The sequence below is a fragment of the Phoca vitulina genome, unplaced genomic scaffold (assembly GCF_004348235.1).
Source record: "Phoca vitulina isolate PV1807 unplaced genomic scaffold, GSC_HSeal_1.0 scaffold64, whole genome shotgun sequence".
In the NCBI taxonomy this organism is placed as follows: Eukaryota; Metazoa; Chordata; class Mammalia; order Carnivora; family Phocidae; genus Phoca; species Phoca vitulina.
Window position 1 is genome coordinate 3,348,704 of NW_022589767.1, and position 21,399 is coordinate 3,370,102.

Consider the following 21,399-nt stretch of genomic DNA (forward strand, 5'->3'; position numbering starts at 1 on the left):
TACAGGAGAGACAATTATACAAATCAGCATACATATAGCTGGTATATTCAACCAACATTATTGGTGTAGAGCTTTGCATACACAATGCATTTTGCAAAGAGTATCAGTTATTATGATCCTTGATCTGCAGTAGCCTCTCTTGGTTTGGGCTCACCTCCGTGTGCTTACTTAGCAGCTGCTTATAAAACGGTGCCAGTGGACCTCTGACCCTAGATTCTCTATTGATATTTTTTGATTTTATAATTTGGACACTAAAAATACCTTAAATCAGGACTATTCCAATTTTCCAAAATGATAAACAGAATTAGATCTCCACTAACTAGGATTTTGCAGGAGAACTTGTAGTTAGGGAGGGGTATTAACAGTGTTCATGGTTGGATAATAAGATTAGGGATGTCCTCTTTCTTCTCTTTCTACTTTTCTGTATTTCCCAAATTTTACATAATGAGTCTATAGGATCTTTAGAAAGAGGAAAAACATCTACACTTACCAGAGGAGCTTCCCAAACTTACACCATTTTTATACCACCTTATCATTTCTGCCATATCTGATCACTTGTACTATTATTTACTTACTATTTTTTCCTTAAATTAACTCTCTTGTCAAACTTAAAGTACTTAACTTGTCATATACAATAATATCCGAAGAACTGTGGGGTTAATGTTTTGGCTTTTTTTCCCTCAGGAAACACATTAAATCAAACACATTTCTACTAACATGCAAAAATTACTTGCCCATGGACCACCTAATACCACCTCACCAGCACTATGCAGGCCACACCTAGAGAAACACCAACGGATCTGAAGCTTTTGTGTTCGTGAAGAACAAGATGAGGCTCAGAGAGGTGAGGACACCTGTCCAGGACCATACAGCCAGCTTGACCCAGTCCAGCACTCTTTCCACTAAGTGTGAACCCCTATGCTGAGCCTTCATGGCTTTCCTTCTTCTGGCTTAATGAAGGCTGGAGGAGAAAAGTTTCATGGAGGAAGCAGACCTGGAACTGAGTCAGGAAGCTTGTATAAGAGCTGACTAGTGGGCCCCTGGGGGCTCAGTCAGCTAAGTGACCGACTCTTGGTTTTGGCTCAGGTCATGATCTCATAATTGTGAGATGAAGCCCGTGTGGGGCTCTGTGCTTAGCATGGACTCTGCAGGAGATTCTTTTCCCCTCCCTCTCCCTCCCCCTCTGCTCCTCCCCAAACTCACTCTCTAAAATAAATAAATAAAATCTTAAAAAAAAAAAGTTGACTAGGTAGAGAGCAGTGAGCACCACAGGTATGAACAAAGATGTACAGCAAGAATAGATGTGGCATAAGAGATTGGAAGTTTGGGGAGGTGGAAGCAAAGAAACATTAGAAAATAGAGTTGGCCAAAGAAGTCATCAAGATGGCCAATAGACACATGAAAAGAGGCTCAACATCACTCATCATCAGGGAAATGCAAATCAAAACTACAAGGAGATACCACCTCACACCTGTCAAAATGGTTAAAATCAAAAACTCAAGAAACAGCAACTGTTATTGAGGATGTGGAGAAAAAGGAACCCTTCCTTGTGCACTGTTGGCGGGAATGCAAACTGGTGCAGCCAATGTGGAAGACAGTATGGACGGTCCTCAAAAAGTTAAAAATAGAACTACCATATGATCTAAGAATTGCACTACAGAATAGTTACACAAAGAATATGAAAATATTAATTCGAAGGGATACATGCACCCCTGTTTATTGTAGCATTATCTACAATAGCGATGATATGGAAGCATCCCAAGTGTTCATCGATAGAAGAATGGGCAAAGAAGAGGTGGTGTATACATACAGTGGAATATGATTCAGCCATCAAAAAGAATGAAATTGCCATTTGCAACGATATGAATGGAGCTAGAGAGTAGTATGCTAAGCGAAATTAGGTTAGAGAAAGACAAATACCATATGATTTCACTTATATGTGAAATTTAAGAAACAGAACAAATGAACAAAGGGGAAAAAAAAGATAAACCAAAAACCAGACTCCTAATTATAGAGAACAAACAGATGGTTACCAGAGGGGAGGTGGGTGGGGGGTATGCGTGAAAGAGGTGATTGGGATTCTTTCCTTGTGATGAGCACCGATTAATGCATAGAATTGTTGAATCACTATATTGTACACCTGAAACTAATATAACACTTCATGTTAACACACTGGAATTAAAATTTAAAAAAAAAGAAAATATAGTTGGACAGTCGTTCATTTATTCATTCAATGAACAAACTATTGTGCATCTTCTCTAGGCCTGGTAGGGATAGGTGGGGTGCTATCAAATAATGGGATCACTTGAAGCTAAAGCTAAGACCTCAGAGCCTCAGTGGGAGTCAGGAAGCCTGCATTTTTGTTCCCTGCACTGCAACTAACAGATTTGGCACTTTTTATTTTATCTCTCTGTTCCTTATTCCCTTCCTCTGATAACCTGGGACTAAGTGATGTCATGCAGCGCTAACTGTAATTTTAATTTCTGGAAATTATTGAGTAGGAAAGTTACGTGATGAGGGTAGTGTCCAACCAACTCATAATGAACCTCCACAAGGCTGTCATTGGCCTATTAGAAGTTTGTATAAATGACAGAAGGTTGCACATTGCCCGTGGGATAAGTAAGGCTTGATGAGTGGATGGCATCCTTGAGTGAAATTTTCATGGGCAACTCCTCTTGGAAGATACAGCCTGGACATTGGATGCGTGGCTTCACAAGCATAGTGTGGGATGGATTTCAATGACCATTCATTCACCTCTCAGGCTGGGGTCATTTTGCAGTGTTCAAACTGTACAACCATATTTGGCTGCCTTGGGCAAGCTCCCTGGTGGAAGATCTCCAGAGTGGAACGTCGTATTTCTGGCATAATAAACTTGCTAATTCACTCCTTGTAGCAACCTCTATGAACACAAGAGGGCAGGCGTTCTTTAATATGTGTGAGTGACTACTACTAACATGTAAGGAGCCGTGGTTCCTCCAAGAGCAAGACTGTTTATTACAGATGGAAAAATGTAGGCCACCCAGAATTCTGGAACAAAGAGAATGAATTGGCTTGCAAAACAACTCTACTCAAGACGGTTAATTCTATAGTTTAGAGTTTAAGATGAAATAAAAAGGAAAAGGCCAAGTGGGGACAAAATCCTGAAACATTACAAGAGAAACAAATGTTCTTTGGCAGTGTCAAGTTATATTCTTGCTTTTATCTGTCATTAGCAGCTTTGAAAGGCAGACAATTTTAGATCAGGAGGAAGTGAAACACTCAAGTATGAAAGCCAGCCTGCAAATAACATTTCATAGTAAGTTCATTGCCGAATTTAATTAAGAAATAAAAGGGAACCCTGACAGTTAATAAATCTCAAGACTTAAAACAAATCACTTGAATCACAAAAATAAACAGAGACCACTACCCTCTGATGCCATTTAGACCTATTGCTTAGTACAACCCAGAAAAAATGTAGCCTTATCGTCCTATCAGGTGCCTTTAAACTGCGCCCATTCCCACATTGCATTAATTTGCAGCTGCAAAGCCCCAAAGACCAAACGCCCTCATTTTATCCCCAAAGAGTAGAATCAGTGTTGACGAAGAACGTAAATAACACACAAGTCAGCATCGGGAGTATGGATCATGTTTATAAAAATAGCTGTGCTGCATTTCTTCACACACACACACACACACACACACACCACCCTCCATATTCTCTGCAATGTGACCTTGTAGCGTCTCCCATCAAAAGATGCGTGTTTCCCCATCTCCTCAATCTGGGCTGGATTTGGGACTTGCTTCAGCTAACAGAATGTGCCAATTCCTAGGCTAAGCCTCAAGAAACCTTGCACACTTCTGCTTACTCTCCTGGAACCTTGGTATTGTCTTGTAAAGAAGCCCAGCTGAGCCTGGTCTCTAGGTGAGAGGCCATGTGGAGGAGGACCAACCATCTCAGCCAAGGTCAAGTTCTAGCCTGCCAACCCCCAAGCGTGCAAAGGAGTTCTTCCAACCTCAGCAGAGCTGCACACCCACTCCATAGACAGCCACAGAGGCATGAACGTGAGCAGCTGAGGTGTCTAGAAAGAGCCACTTAGCTGACCTGTGGACTCAAAAGCAATAGTAATCACATATTGTTTCTAGCCACAAAGTTTTGGAGGTTATTTTTTATACAGAAAAAGCAAACTGATCCAATAATAAAAATAATCCAATTATACAACATATTTTGTTTTCAAAGGTCTTACTGCCATTTGATTTTAACACAAGTGGATATGACACTTGGGGAACTCTCTGGTCTTCCTTTCCTCTTTTAACGAAAAGCAAAATAACTTTGTACCATGTTCTCTGCCTTTCTGCTTAGCTTCTTCCCACTACTGAAGAGGGACAGTATCACTTCTCTGCCCTGTGGAGAGCACCAGCCTGGGCTGGGCTGTCTGCCTTCTCCGAGCCAGTGTGGCAACCAGCCAGTAAGTGTGTATTACACACAGAGCATATCCCAAGCACTGTGCGGTAATTCCCAGTTCAGAGATGCTATGAGAATTCCCTCAGGAGCTCTTCCCTCAGACCACCCTCCCTGCTCCCCTCAGAGCCTCCACCAGAACCCCTGCTCTACGGCGGCTGCCTGCAGCTGGTGGCTCTTCTCCTTCCTCACTCTTGGGAAGGGAGGCCTGTGGGGCTCCCTGTTATCCCAGGACACAAAATCCTACAGCCATTTATTTTGCCTGCTCAACAAGGGACTCCGTCTTCCCACCTTCCAGAGTGGCATTTGCTTGTCTTCCTGCCAAGATCCTAACTGGTGGCAATCAATCTCCACTTCTTCTTCCAGTGATTATTCTTCAATCAAGGAAGAATTTATTGAGCCCATTTCTGCCTAATCCTGCAGTGGGAATATGATCCATGGAGGATTCATACTACTGTGTGTTTCAGCACATGAGCCCATACTGTGAAGACTGAGTACCCTGCCGTGGTCCACATAAAGGAATGAGTAGGTCTCTTAAAGACTATTTAGAGTGACTATCAAGAAGTCGGCTTTATATTTCATCAACATTCTGTTATCATCCACATCAACACGAAACTGGTTTTTCTTCCATAACGAATTATCATCTTATTTACTTTATATTAATTTGTTTCCTGTTTTCTTTTCCCTCTATCCCATAGCATGTAAGATCCATGAGGGCAGGGCCTTTTTCTGTCTTGTTCACTCCAGCACCAAGAAGAGGATTTGACACATAGTAGGTGCTCAATAAGTAACTGTGAAATCTAAGGAAGAAAGAGAAGATAGTGGTGACTCACACTGACCGTGTACCTGCCATACACCAAATACCTTGCTTTAGAAGGATGGACACCATCACCTGATCTTCACAAACATGGCACTTCGATGAGCTATTTTTTTTTTTTTCTTACTCAGCTATTTAAAGCTAATAGTGTTTTCAGGAATAAATCTAAAACTGACTCTCAACACATGCCTTTTCCACTATACCCCATGCCTAACAAACGTGATGGGAACAGATGTGTCATCTTGCAAATAGCAACAACACTTAATGACACACACAATGGAGCGCAATGGAGCGAATACAATGGAAACAATGAAAAACAGAGTGAGTCACGGGGAGTTGCAGGTTTAAACAAGGTGGAGTAGGGGAAAATCACCTTAGGACAAGTATGGAAAGTAAGGTGAGATTTCTAAGATAGAAGAAGGAAATTTCCTGAGCCAGGGATGGGGGGCAGACAGGTGTGGCCTGGGCAAAGGAAGACATCAGTGTCCCGGGACGGTGCAGAGAACAAGAGAAAGGTACTTTACAAAACAGAAATGAAGTGCTGTAAAATCTATCTACAATCCTTCGAAACAGGTGCCCTTGTTCTACTTTTATTTCTTTTCCTCCTTGGTTCTACTTTTCAAAAGGCAGAAGACATAAATCTTGGCATGTATTAACTCGCAGAGTGTGTATATTTCAGCTTGACGATGAAAGTATCTGAGATAAAAGAGCTAACGTGGAATTAGTAAAAGTAATTATAGTACACGAAGTAGGCAATTTTGTGACTTATGAAGGTAACATTATGGATTATGAGGGAGGCAACTGCATTATCTGGAGCTCTGAGACTCTTCTTTCTTCTTCCTGTGCACCTACTTTCAAGGATTTGAACTTCATAGGAGAAAAGGCTGAGCAAAGTCTTTGCTACAGACCAGTAGAGTTGCCAGCATCTCAGTGGGTGGGCTTGGATCTGGTGTGTTAGAATCACCTGCTGGCATGTTTGTTACACACGCTCCAACCCAGACCAACTGAATAAGAATTTCTGTGGATGGCACTTTGGAATTTGCATTTTTAGCAAGCTCCCTGAGAACTTTAAGTCTAAGGGGTGTGTATATGTGTGGGGGAGGTGATGGGATGCCTGGATGTTATGCAAAGGAGGGGTGCCTGCAGGCTTGATGAGACACCCTAAGTGCCTTCCAGAGAACCTCACTTACAGATAATTAAGCGTGAAGACTCAGCCTCTTAGGAATCATTGTTACTCTTAGGAATCATTGTTCCTGGAATCCTCAGTTAAAACACTTGAAATTCCAGCTTTGTTCCCCTGCAAGCGCTCCGCCCCCATGGCATGCCTGTGAGGGTCTTTGAGCTTGGAGCTCTTTTTTTAGTCCTAACCCTTTAACTTAAAAGCAAACTGAACTATTTCCAAAACAACAACAGCAACAAACAACAAGGGATATCTATAGTCCGATATATTGTTTGAACTCAGTCCCCAACCCCTGAGTCTAGTGATTTTGAGCATGTTATTTAACTTTTCTGAACCTGTTTTTTGTTTTTTTGGTTTTTTTTAATGCAGATACAATACCCTCCTTGTGAGGTTTTCATGAAAATTAAATGACATCACACACACCAAATGTTTAGCTTAGTGTCAGTCCCAGTGGCAGGCACATAAATAGGAAATAAAAGTTGAGCACAAACAAGTTTATAGCAATTTATTTAAAACTTGAGTGCTGCCTAAATCCCATAAAACTAGTTAGGTTCAATTCAAGTCATTTGTAATCAGGATGGCTACAGAGGAGTAGCTTCAAAGTCCAACCTCTGTGCTGAACATACAGCATTGCATCTGAAATGTCTCGGTAATAATTCCTTAACATCTTGGATTCCTGTTTTCAAACCAAAGTTGTAAGAGAGAGCAGTACCAGGAGAGAAGGTGATGTCTTAGGCAGCCCTCACCTCCACCTTTGATTTTGTTTACTCCCTCTGTCCCCCTTGCAGTTCCTGCCATGTCCACATGGGAGTGTGTCATCCATTATCTGTGTCCCTCCTTTTCTTTTTAATTCCCATTCTCTTTTTTTCTTTCTTTCTTCCTTCTTTGCTTCCATAAATATTTATTCAGTAATTACCGTCATTGCAAGGCTATGTGCTGGCTCTGGGCGCACCAGGAGAATGTGGAATAAATGAATACGGAATAGGAATATGGGCTCTGAAGAAATTATGCACTGGGTACCAGGAAAGCTCAAAGGAAAGACAGCTTACTCATAACAGAATTGAGTAAGAAAAAAAAAGACAAAGATATCTGGAAAGTCTCCAAATTTTTGGAAATCAAACAAGACACTTCCAAGTGAATCATGGATTAAAGGGATCATGTGAGAAATCATAAAATATTCTAAACTGAATGGAAATGGAAACAAAACACACCAAAATGTGTCAGATGCACTGAAAGGAGTGCTTAGAAGGAAATTTATAATTTTATTTTCTTATAGTAGAAAGCAAGAAAGATAAATTACCTAGGATTCTACCTCAAGAAGTTAGAAAAAAAAAGTTAAGTGCAAAGTACGAGAGAAAATGATAAGGATAAGAATGGAAATCAATGAGGAGGGAAAATGAACAAACAATAGGAAACAAATCAATGAAAATAAAATCTGGCTATTGGAAAATATCAGTAAAATTGACACACCTCTGGCTAGACTGAATAACAAAAAAGAAGATATAGTATCATGAATGATTAAAAGGACTTAACCACAGATCCTACAGACAGACATTGAAAGGCTCATAGAAAACATTATAAATAGCTTTATGTCAATAAACACGATAACTTCAAAGAAATGAAAAACTCTTTGAAAGACAAATTTTTAAAACTGGCTCAAGAACAATTAGAAAACCTGAATAGTCCTATATCAATGAAAGAAATTGAGTTCATAGTTAAAAACTTTCCAACAAAAAACCCATGTCTAAATGGCTTAATTGATGAATTCTATTAAACACTTAAGGGGAAAAAAAATATTACCAGTCCTACACAAACTCTTTCAGAAAACACAGAAGAAAAAGAAGTAATTGCAAACTCAGGTTATAAGGACAAGTATACCAGGACACCAAAACTATTATAAGAAACAATAGACCAATATCTCTCATGAATATAAATGAAAACATTCTTAACCAAATATTAGTAAGTTGAATAAAATATGAATAAAAAGAATAATATGACTAAATGGGATTAATCCCAGGAATGCCAAGTTGGCTTCACATCTGAAAGTCAACCCATGGAACTCACCGTATTAATAAAGGAGAAAGATCATATGATCATTTTAATAGAAGCTGAGAATTTCACAAAAATGCGTTAAACAAAAACATTAAACAAAATAGGAAGGGAGGGGATCCTCTTTAAACTTATAAAGGGTATCTCCAAACACCTACAACAAACATCATACTTTATGGTGAAACACTGAATACTTCTCCCCTAAGATCAGGAACTAGCAAAGGATTTTCATGCCACTTCTAGTCAACACTGTGCTGGAGGTCTTATTAGTGCAATCATGCAAGAAAACAAAGACATACAAGGGAAGGAAGCAGTAAAACTGCCTTTACTCAGAGATGGCATGATTATGTACACAGAAAAATCCCAAGAAATCTACAAAGAAGCTGTTAGAACTGACAAGTGAATTTAGAAAAGTCCCAGGATACACAATAAATATACAAAAAAATTATATTTCTGTATTGTGATGGTTTTAAAATTTTCATATATTCTTTGACATTCTTCCATTTAAAAGATAGATTCTAATTTCCTTTCCTTGTGTGTGGGCTGGTCATAATAATGTGCTTCTGATGAATAGAATGTGGTGGAAGTGACAATGTATGACTTCTGACACTAGGTCATAATAGGTATTGCTACTTCTGCCTTGTTCTTTTGGATCACTTGGTCTGCGGGAAGCCAGGCACCTCGTCATGACGTTACTTGAGCAGTCCTGCGGAGAGGCCCAAGGAGAGGAGAACCAACTTGCTGGCACCACCTTGTCAACCATGTAAGTGAGTCACCTTGGAAGTGTATTCTCTAGCTTCAGTTACGCTATCATAGATTTCAGCCCCCCAGTCTTGGAGTCCTCAGCTAAAGACCCAGATACGGAGACGTAGAGACAAGTCATCCTCACTGTGCCCTAATCTAAATTCCTGGTCCACAGAAACCATGAGATACTAAATTATTATTTTTATTTCAAGCATCTAATTTTTGGAGTGGCTTGTTATGTAGCAATAGAGAAACTCTAAAAGCAATGAACAATTGGAAAAGGAATAAAATATCAATTCTGATTAGAGTAGCATCAAAAGTTATTTTGATATCAAAATACTAAATGTATGTAAGACCCTTAAAATGAAAACTACAAAGCATCGCTCAAATTAAAGAAGACCTAAATAAACAGAGATGCAGTATTTGTGGATGGAAAGACTCAGGATTATTGACATGTCGATTTACTTTGAATTGATTTACAGATTCAGTGTAATCGAAATCAGTAGCCCTTTGCAGGGAGGTCTTCCTGCAGTGGTATTAGCTACCTTTTTAGTGCTGCCATTCCTGTGGGATTTCTCTCTATGTCTGACTTCCTTGGTTCGTGACTGCACAGCCAAAATCAATAGTTGGCTGTATCCTGCAGGAGGGCTAGCACAGGGCTTTTCTCTGCCTCAGCGGTTCGGTAAAACAGACCATGGCAATTCAAAACCGGATGGGATGCTTCTAGAACAAGGTTATCCAGGGCTACCTTCTTTAGAGTTTCCAGGTGAGTTATTTTTTGCAGGGCTCCTGCCTACATAAACACTTGAATGAAAAGGCAAATTGCAAAATTCATAGGCCCATATGAGGTATAGACACTTATAAATGAAGATTTAGAAAAATGGGTAGAGGAAGATACTAATATACTTGTCTAGTGTCCAGTCAGTACATGTGAAGGTTCTTTAGAGTGTCCAGGTACCATCTCTATACATTCTTTATTATTTAAGTGCTTTGTTCCTGAATAATTGTACATCACCCGCCATGAGAAAAAGGTAGCAATATTGTTACTATTCATAAAGCCGGGACTCTTTGGAACCTGTCTGTACTGAAACAACGTAGATTTCTTTGCCTCTGCCCTTCCCTAACACCATTTCCTTAATGACTCCGCCAGTCTGCAATCGATCATATGGCCTGTGAACACTGGCTTCTAAGAACTCCCTCAAAAAATCGTTACTGCTCTTGTTAATGATGGCCACAGATGCAAGTCTTACCCAGAATATTAAGAAAAGTGTGAATGATACTTCATTTCTGCCATTCAGAATTTTATAGCACAAACGTACATCAACATATTTTCCTTCTGTGTCTGTCTTCTCTTGGACTCCTTATGCTGTAATCATTGCATTCCTAGAATGTGATTTCTTTCCGTACCGACTCTACCCTGCCTTCCACACACCCCCACGTGTGGGCAGGACAGGTGAGAAGCCAGTGGGCAGAGCCAGAAGGGCGATCCCAGTCTCCCAAGGAGTATCCATCCAGCTGAAGACTGGCCTGAGAGAGTAGGAACTTACCTCATGGGGGCATGAGATCTGCTGCAAAGGTCTCTTTGTGTCGTGGAGTGAGATTCTCCAAAGCCTTTGTAAGGGCCAGGCCTAGCTGCAGAGGACTGCCAAACACGTGCCACAGAGGGTGCGGGGGGTGAGGTGACCACCTGAGGGGCCAGCACTGGAGTCTACAGGAAATTCCCTGTTGCCTCCTCAGCCACGCTCCAGTGCTGTTGAAGGGAGGCAGGTCCACACACATGCTTCAGCCCGAGGGTAAGAGCAACCTTCGATAGCCTGGAGCCCTGACCACATGCGGTGTCTGACATGAGGGCCACCTCAAATCATCCTGTCACCAACATTCTGTCAGCTCAGTCATGCAGCAAATATACTGTGACGGCCAGCAGAAAGGATCTATCTGCTCACCAGGACATCCCATCGGCTTGAGTCCCATGTTGATGAGCAACATCTTGTTGAATGTATGGATAAGGATGGAGGGGAAGAGCTCTCAAAAAAGGGACATCCAAAGACCAGGAGCCACATGGGTTCCTGTCTAAGCTTAGCCCCACCTGGATGGCTCTGCTCTTCTGGCTAGTCCTGGGCACTAGAAGGATATTTTGGAAAATTTCTAATGTATGGTGATTAACATAACATAATAAAATAAAATTTAAAAAAAAAGAAAATACTTAAAGACCAAAAAAAAAAAGTGTTCCCTAAATAATACATACATGGGGGGGGGAAAAATTTTTTTTTTTTTTTTTTTTAAGTAAGCTCCAATACAGGGCTTGAACTCAAGACCCTGAGATCAAGACCTGAGCTGAGATCAAGACTCAGACGCTTAACTGACTAAGCTACCCAGGCGCCCGCTAAATAGGACACATGGGATGCAGGCTGACTCCAGGATGCCCTAGTACTGCCAGCCTGGCTGGTCTCGAGGCGCTGGAGGGGGCACTTAGGAAGTTTTGAGGACAGTACTTCAAAGCTGGAACATCACTCACCTGAGCCTGAGGGTAGTCCCGAGGTTTATTAGCACCCGGCATACTTGTGGTCTACTTTTGACTTTCTCAGGGCATTTCATGTTAGTATCTTCAGGTGAAATAATTTCCCCAAGTGTAAAGGAAAGTCCTACTCAGTTTTTAAAAAAAAACAAAACAGTCTGGGGGCGCCTGGGTGGCTCAGTCGTTAAGCGTCTGCCTTCGGCTCAGGTCGTGATCCCAGGGTCCTGGGATCGAGCCCCGCGTCGGGCTCCCTGCTCCGCGGGAAGCCTGCTTCTCCCTCTCCTACCCCCCCGCTTGTGTTCCCTCTTTCGCTGTGTCTCTCTCTGTCAAATAAATAAATAAAATCTTAAAAAAAAAAAACAGTCTGGAAAAGATGGAAACTATTAAGCTACCAAGTCACCTTACCTTTTCTAGATTAAGATGGGAGTAGTTATATTAATTTGTTTCCTTGACATAACCACCTCCATTTTTATGGAGTCACCTGGGGCTCTGGTGAACACAGACCATGAGACTGACTTAGATAAATCTGAGTGTGCTGGATTACTACTGTTTCTTCTATTCTCCTACGCTGGACTACGACTTTGGGAGTGCCCTTGTGACAACTCCCATTAGGTCATTACCTCTCAAAGATTCTGGCTAGGACAACGGGAGCCCATAGAAATTCCTGAATTGCTAGAGTAATTCAGCAGTCATTGTTGATATTGTTCTCTTCTTGAAGATGGATCTCAATCTTCCCTCCACATCCTGACTGACCATCTACAAAACATTACATGGCTTGAGGCACCGGATTATTGCCTCAGGCTTCTAAATGTTCTCTTGGCAACCTGTCTCGTCCTCCTCTTGCGTGGGCCAGGTAATTCTAATATGCAAATCTATTAATGTCACTTCTACCACTTGTCACCTGAATGGTCTTCACTGTCCTCCATTCTGTCTTTCTGGCCTTCTCCACATTTTTTTTTCTTGCCTACAGGCCTTTACACATGCTGCTTGGCCTACATGGAACATTTTATTGCCCCATTGTCCCCATTTGCTAATTTATACTTGTTTTTGCGCCTCAACATAAATTTTACTTTCTCTTGGAAGATCACCATCCCCAAACTACTCTTCCCTATTATTTCATAAATCACACTTTAATCATTGCTTTTTTATTTGTCCCTTCCACCAGAATACAAATTTTGTTAGAATAGGGACAGCATCTGTCCTGGCTCCTGTCATAAATACTTTGCCTAACACGACAATTTCATAGAAAATTGTGGATGAATAAATAAATTACATAATGTTTACCACTCTATGAAGTCAGCCTTTATGTTAGTCTCATTCTCTAGATGAGAAAACTGAGGCTCTCCAAAGTAAAATCGTTGGATTTTGTACGTGGAGGAACAGTTTACAGCTGTCCTAGCTCTATCATTTTCCTTTTGGACAACCTCAAAACAAAAAAATGTCTTTGTGTCTTGAAGCTTTAGTGTTTTTCAGGGCAATCATCTTGGTGGTCACTTCCACAGAATCGGGCAGCAGTGGGGGGGGGGGTCATGATGTATTATAAAAGTATGGATAGGTGCATTGGAAATCTTCAGAGTTATTTGTATCTTTAGTATAATGGTCTCTATACCATCCCAGTTGTCATCTTTAATATGGGTCTCAGCCAAGTCACAAATATTTCATGACTTGATTATTCCTGCTCTGACTCAGTAATTCTTAACAGCCTTGCTCGTATCATGAAGAACCTCCAGGTCCTGATACCACACTCCTAATCCATGGCACTCCTCCACCAACCAACAAACAAGCCACCCCAGCTTTGTTCCAGCGTCAACAGCGCACAGGGAATGAAGTTCACAGCAAAGCTTAGCTCCATATGTATCGGAAGAATCCAAAGTGGTGGGCAGATTCTTTAATCAAACAATTCTTTGTAATAGAAATGAGATCCTACACGTTTTTCATGTTTGCTGTTGAGAACAGAACTGTCCAATTAAAGAAAATACGAATCACATTGCTACACTAGCGCCTGTGAAAACACCTTGGGTTTTAAAAAAAAGGCTTGTTTTCTCTCAAATGCTCTAAAAAAGCTCTATTATCTATGTACCTATTCTGGAAAGATACATACATATGTGCGAATGTTAACAGACTTATACGTCTCATAGGAAATTCCTTCCCCATCACTACCTCTGGGATCCAGGATTATTAAGACTATGAAAGAACACCATTCTGCAGAGATTTCAAAGCAGAGCAGGTAACATCTGAACATTGCATTTTACTGCAAATGAGAGGAAAAATATGAATATTTGACTGGCCTCGGTCTCTTGCCGTCCTTAAATTTCAGTCTGAAGGAATACAAAGAAGTCAAAACACAGTCTAACTCTGAGAGAGGAGAGCCCAGCCCCCCTCAATAATTTTAAAACAATTAAGCAAGCAATGACAAAGATGAAATCAAAGTATTTTCAAAGGAAGGATCAGGTCACAAGGACAGAAAAATACCAAGTTATGCCACTGATCAGAATTCCTAATAGGATGGTATTAATACTACCAGGAATAATAATACCAGAAGGGGTAATGATACTCTGACAAAGGTAGATAGATAAAACAGGTGGTTGGTATAACCACCCTGTAAGTTACAAATATGGAATTAAAGGTCAGAAGTGTCCACCTTGTATCCGTTTTGGACTCTTAGATGTTTGGTAAGAATTTTCCCCTTGCTTTTACTCATGATGTTTCCTGAAGAGGTAGCAAACCAACACTGAGGGGGCCATCCAGCTAGCAGACATGCTTCGTTAGGTTCACACAATGGGTTTTGTTAAATCTATATTTCTATCTTCAGAAGTTGAAAGGTCTGGCAACACTGACCTGCATACTGCTGAGTGACAACAGTCAGTGGGAGCCGAACACTTGGCGCCCTTTCAATGGGTCATGTGTTTGCTACAATTGTTTTCCCTTTTATTTTCTTATACCAGCCCCCCTTTATCCATTTTACATCATCTGCCTGGCCCCTTCAAGAATAGGAGCTTGCAACTCCTACTCCACAGAGACTGTCCTTCCCACCCATCTCTACCTGTTCAAATTCCAGTCATCATTCATGGTTCATCTCAAGTGTCAGCCTCTCTTTCCTTTCCCTGACAATCCAATATGAGCTGACCCTCTTTTGAATACTTTCAACATTCCTTACATTTCGGCTGTAGCCCACACAGTACCCAGTAATAATACCATTATTATCTGTATTGTACTTACCTTGCTGGTGTCAGATTTATAAGCTTACACATTCATTCAGCAAAAATTGATTAAGTACAAAGTGCCACACACTAGATTAAGTTCTGTGGATATTGTGACGAATAAAAGAAACAGGCCCTCGAGGAGATACCGAGAGCAGGATCTCTGTTGCCCAACCCGGCTTCCACCGCAGAGCCTAGGAAAGTGCCTCGTACCTCACTTGGCATTTTTTGAAGTGAATTTTCGGCAGCCATTAACTTTGTTTACACCATTCCATTAAATAAAAGCATTAGAGCTGTATTTCTTCAAAAGGCATTCTGAAAATCAACTTTCATTCATGCATACTAACCTCTAAAGGTTTCTTCTCCCATTCCAGTTACTCTGAATCACCAAGGTTTCATTCTGAAAGAATACTCAGAGTACTCCGATGTCCCTCTGAATTTATTTACCTGGGTAACTGCTGAAAGAGAGGCGACTACTGCTGGTGTCTTTATCTTTGATGTTGAAGTCCCAGTGTTTATATATCCTGAGCATGGCAGCGTATGTGTACCAGCTTGAGTGAGCAAAAAAGATGTTCTCAAATCCGGGAAGAACCTATAGCCAGAATCATAGTGAATGACGCAGAGGGATACAGATAACTGACTACAAGTGTAGAAAGTGTACAGGGATTGTGTCAATTTGGGTGTTCATTACTATATTTATTATCAGAAAATATGGCCAAGGAGCACAACATTAACCTCTAGTGTGCACAAAACAGACAGACTCTGTCCTTCAAGTATCCAAAATGGAAGACTGTGGGAGGTGGGAGCGGCAGGTGCATATGGCACGAGGAATGGTGGAAGAAACAGAGGTAACATCATGAACTTCCAATTCCCTCCATCAGCTCCTTCGAATTCTTAACTTCTAGACAGAGGACCCATGAGCTTATAGATGGCTCCAGCCAGGGTTGAGATGTGGCCACACTTGGATTGACATATAGAAAAAGTCTGTGTGGCCCGGAGCAAGGAAAAAGACAGAGGCTGCTATGGGTCTCACCTTAATGAGAGCAGAGCAATGTCCCATGTCCCATCTCTTAAAAACCTTCAGGCTGGAATTTTTTGTTTGAGAAACCGAAGGAATCAGATCCAACAGATCTCCAACGGCATTCAGGAACTGAATCTGGAACAGGGTCATGGGCTGGGGAAAAGACAAAGACCCTCTTAACAGTGATTTGTGACAGTTGGATGTCATTTTCTTGTTTTCTTGTTGTCAGGGATCCATTCAGTTATTCATTTGGGAAGGGTCCCTAATGGAACAAATGCACTAGATTTTATTGTAGCTTACAAAATAATTATTACCTTATGGTTTGTAAGACATGTTTTGGCATGTTTTGATATCCAAAACACTAGCGGTATTTGGGGCCAAATAATTCTTCCTTGTGAGGGGTTGTGCACTATAAAATATTTAGCAGCATCCCTGGCCTGTCCCCATTAGTATCAGTAACACCCTCCCGGTTTTGATTACCAAAAATGTCTCCGGGCATTGCCGATTATGCTCTGGAGGGAGACTGCCCACAGTTGAGAATCACTGCTTTACAGCAAAATATTTAACGGAGATACCTTTTGATTTTGATTGTGGGTTTCATGGTAGGACTAACTGGCTCGACAGCATTTACCTCAAAGCAATGATCAGACTTGAACATGAACTTCGTGCCAACTAGACAGCACTGTGCCAGCAAAAGTCAGTCCACCAGAGTAGCCTGGGGCTGAGCATCTACAAATTGGCTTTTAGGCAGAGTTGGTGAAAAGACAAACACCAATGACATGTTAACTGGAAAACGAAAGCGAAAAGAGCAAAAACCAGAACCTGATTATTTATTTATGTGCATATTCTCTTTGTGTTGTCCTTTGACTAAGTCATACTTTCATTATTCAAAGTTTAAAAAATTATGATGGGGCGCCTGGGTGGCTCAGTCAAATCAGACTCCTGATTTCGGCTCAGGTCATGATCTCGGGGTCGTGGGATTGAGCACCACGTCGCGCTCTGCGCTTGAGATTCTCTCTCTGCCCCACCCCAAATAAATAAATCGTTAAGAAAAAATTATGATAAGATCAGTAGTAGAAATGCTCCTCACTCCTATCCTCCATTTGTTCGGGTACCACCCCGTCTCCAGTTTACCACTTTTATTGGTTTCTGTGTCTCTCTCCAGACTTTCTAATGTGTCTTATAAATACATTTTTACACAAATGGTAGTGTATTATATGCACTACTTTTCACCTTGATTTTTTTTCCTCTTAATATTTTTCACTCGTTCTGGCAATCTTTCCATATTAGATGTAAAAATCTTCCTCATTCTCTTAAACAGTATTCCAGTAAATGGATTACACTATATTTTAACCAGGATTATACTGATGGACTTTCAGGGGCTTTCTAGTCTTTTGCTGTTATAAACAATGTTACAATAATCCGTCTTGGACCCATGATTTTGTATGTGTGTAAGTCCATCTGTAGGACAGATACCTAGAACTGGTTTTGATTTTAATAGACGTTGCCAAATTGTCTTCACAGGGCTTTTTTTAATAGACACTCTTCCAGCCTCAACAACATACTGCGTTTATTTCCAATTGGATAGGCAAAAAACAGTATCTCATTATAGTTTATATTGGCAATATTTTATGAGGAATAAGGCTGAGCATGTTTAAAAACCTTTGGATTTTTTTTTTTTTGCAAACTGTTCATATGCCTTATTTATTTTTCTCATTCTTTTTCTTACTAACTTTTAGGAGTTCTTTAAATATTAAGAAGATTAGTTCACTGCCTGATATGAATTGCAAATACTGTTTTTCAGTTTTTAATTTGCCTTTAATTTTTTGCTTTTTTAATTTCTTTAGTTTATTTTTTTAAAGATTTTATTTATTTATTTATTTGTCAGAGAGAGAGAGGGAGGGAGAGAGAGAGCACAAGCAAGGGGAGCAGCAGGCAGAGGGAAAAGCAGGCTCCCCATGCCTTTATTTTTTTAATTAAAAATGATAACAAAAAAAAAAAAAAAAAAAAAAGAATGATACCATACATATGAAAGAACAAAGATGCATATGCACAATTTAAGAAGAAAAAAAAACACTTATGAACCGACCTGACAGATTAGGAAATAAAATATTAGCTGTGCCTTGGAAGCCTCCAATCTCATCTCCCTCCTTACCAGCAGTAACCACTGTGCTAAATTCTGTGTGGCTCATTACCCCCTTTTCTGTTACTTTGTCATCTGTGTATACATCCCCAGACAGTGTATTTTTAAATTTGCCTGCTTTTGTGTTTGTATAAATAGAATCATATTGTGTACATTCTTCTGTTCAACATTGTTTTTTTGACATTCATCAATGTTGATCGTGTAGAAACAGCACATTCATTTTCATTGCTATAAGGTATTCAATTACATGAATATATGGTACCATGATATACTTACGATGAACATTTGGAGCATTTCCAGTTTGCAGCAAAACAATGGTACCGTGAACTTTTATGTACACAGACCCCCCCACATACAAGAATGTCTTTAATCTCTGAGTGGATTTGCTAGGTTGTAGAACATATGTTATCTTTAAATGTTTCAAGTAACATCCAATCCTTTTCCAAGGCAGTTGGAACAATTTACTCAATCCAGCAGTGGTTAAGATTTCCCACTTCCAGTGTGTAATAGAATCTCATTGAGGTTATTTATTTATTTATTTTTATTTTAAAGATTTTCTTTATTTGAGAGAGCGAGAGAGCAAGAGAGGGAGAGAGAGAGCACAAGCAGGGGAGTGGCAGAGGGAGAGGGAGAAGCAGACTCCCTTGGGGAGCCCAATTTGAGGCCCCACTCTGGGATCATGACCTGAGCCGAAAGCAGACGCTTAGCCAACTGAACCACCCAGACCCTCCCTCATCAAGGTTTTAATCTGTGTATCTTATTGAAATTAAGCATTTCTCCACATTTTTATGGGCCATTTTTGTTTCCTTTTCTGTGAAATTCCTGTTGATATTTTTGCCCATTGCTTTTTTTTCTATTGGGTATTTTCTTTTTTTTAAATTTATTTGTTATTTATGTATTTCTGAAACAAACCCTTTGTTAGTTAAATGTATTGCAAATATTTTCTCTTGGTTTGTAGGTTATTTTTCCACTTTCTATACAGTGTCTTCTGATGAAAAGAAATTTAATTAGCTGAATTTATATTTTTCTTCATGGCTAGTACTTTTTTTGTCTTGTTTGAGATATTGTTGCTTACCCTAAAACATAGTCTCCTAGGGGATGCTCAGTGCTACTGGATCAATGCTACTCTCATTATTTCTAAGCCTTCTCAAGGGGGCAAAGTAAGAAAATATGTATTTTTTTAAGGAAGCTAAAAGTAATGATTTCTTGCGTCTATAACTTTAAAAACTACAAGGTCTCAACTTCATTGACTTTTCTTATGTTGAAAATCTTGATATTCAATGTATTTATTTATTTGCTTTATCTTACTATATTTATAAAATTTTAAAATAACAACACTAATATTATTGCTAAAGTGAGATTACTGAATTACAGTTTAAGGTTGTTTTGTTTTTGTTTTATGGTGGTGGTTCTTGTCCTTAGGATGTATCCCATTAAGGATGTATAGTGATAACTGTGTTAAGGTCACTGGAAATAACCACTCTCTGTGTGGTTATGCCATGAACTTGATATATAGTTAGATATATTCATGTCAATTCATTTTAAGATTTTAGGGACTGTTTTTCTTCCAGGTGATTAAATTTTGTTTTATAATTATGAACAGCATTTACATGGTTCCCAAGTCAAATATATATAAAGATACATTCAGAGAAATGTATATTTCATTCCTGTCCCCTCCCTTTTCTTTTCTCCCTTTTTTGGTAGGTAATCTTTTTTTTTTAAGTATTGGGTTTATTCTTTCATTGTTGTTCATTCTTGGCAAGTTAAGCAAATCAATCTATCTATCTATCTTTCCATCATCTTATTTCCATTTCTTACGTAAAAGACAACAAACAATTCACACTGGTCTTCACCTTACTTTTTTACACTTCATACCAGATCCTGAACCTCACTCCATAACAGTATTTGGAGATCTACCTCATTCCTGTTATAGCCACATCATTTACGCAGCCAGTCTTCTATGTATTTGGCTGTTTTCAGTGTTTCTGATATTACAAATTATCTGCAATGAAGAGACTGGCACATAAGCCATATTGAATTTTTGCCTGTGAACCTTGGTGATAATTGTAAAAATGGGATTCCCGGATCAAAGGGTATATGAGTAGGCGATTTGGGTACTGAGTGCCAAGTTTTCTCTCCATAGCAAATACACTGTTTTGTATTACTACCAGTATTTAGGGAAAGGGCTTTTTTCCCCCTTAGTCTTGCCAGCAGGGTAGACATTCACATTTTGGAATTTCTGCCAAATTGACAAGCGAGAAAGTAGAGAAAGTATGTTTCAGGATGGTTTTAATGTGTATTTCTAAACTTATGAGTAAGGCTTTGTTCATATGATTAAGAATTTTTTGCATCGCTTTTCTGTGAACTGTCTTTTTGTTTATTTTGTCCAATGTGTGTGTGTGTGTGTATATATACATATATATATATATATATGTATATATATACCCAGTGTGTGTGTGTGTGTGTGTGTGTGCGTACGCACAAATGTGTGTCATAGAGGGTGGGAAGCATAGAACTTGTACTCCTAGACATTTTGTCTTAACAATTATATCACCAAAGATACTAACTTTATTAGGTTAGTTAGACAGCCAGTACATTCATTCAGTACATTCTTTAACCTACTCCAGAGCATAGTATTATGAAAGAGATTAAGAGCTAAAGAGATTGTGTGTTAAGCTTGAATTTTCTGTCACTGAGTCAGGTGCTAGCAATATAACAAGACAGTGCTTGTGTGCGAGAAATTTATGTGCTAGTCCTAATTTGACCTGCTTCTAGGTTGCAATGTTATTTTAAAGATAATTCTCAGTATTCTTGCCATTCTTTCAATATTCTTGTCATATTTTAAAGATAACTTTCAATATTCAATATTCTTGGCAATAATATTGCCAAATGCCAATATAAATTCTGAGCAGCTTTTTAAAAATCTTACCTTTGTCCTTTCTAACTTAGCCCTCCTCATTGCTCCTACATACAGCCCATTCATTTGTGTCGTAACATAGCCTATATGTCTCCAAAATGGGTCATCCTTGTAATCTTTTATGTTTTTCCGGGTCCACTGATCTTGCTTCCTGCAAGAGAAATTAGATTTGCTCTAGAGATCTCCATGGTTGCTCATCCAAAGCTAAATTAAACCCAGGCATTTAGAGATTATATATTCAGATACTTATGCTAGTGTAATTTACATTCTGGATCTTGTAACATTCCAATCATTTTGAAAGGCTAACAGAGCAAATCCTAAATGATTTTCAAATTCTTCCTAGGACTACGACTCTTCCTTGATAGCTTCCTGCAT

The 21,399-nt window shown here is 39.6% G+C and overlaps 1 protein-coding gene across 1 annotated transcript in view; it reads right to left on the bottom strand.

The window, feature by feature from the left end:
• PLBD1 (phospholipase B domain containing 1) overlaps window positions 1–21,399 on the bottom strand; it is a 53,456-nt gene that overhangs the window by 7,069 nt on the left and 24,988 nt on the right. Inside the window, exons 4-6 of the mRNA XM_032391748.1 lie at window positions 21,037–21,175; window positions 15,977–16,117; window positions 15,391–15,535 (exon numbers count right to left, since the gene is read on the bottom strand). Of these exons, the coding sequence (XP_032247639.1) occupies window positions 15,391–15,535; window positions 15,977–16,117; window positions 21,037–21,175 (425 nt within the window). The remainder of the gene's footprint in view (window positions 1–15,390; window positions 15,536–15,976; window positions 16,118–21,036; window positions 21,176–21,399) is intronic.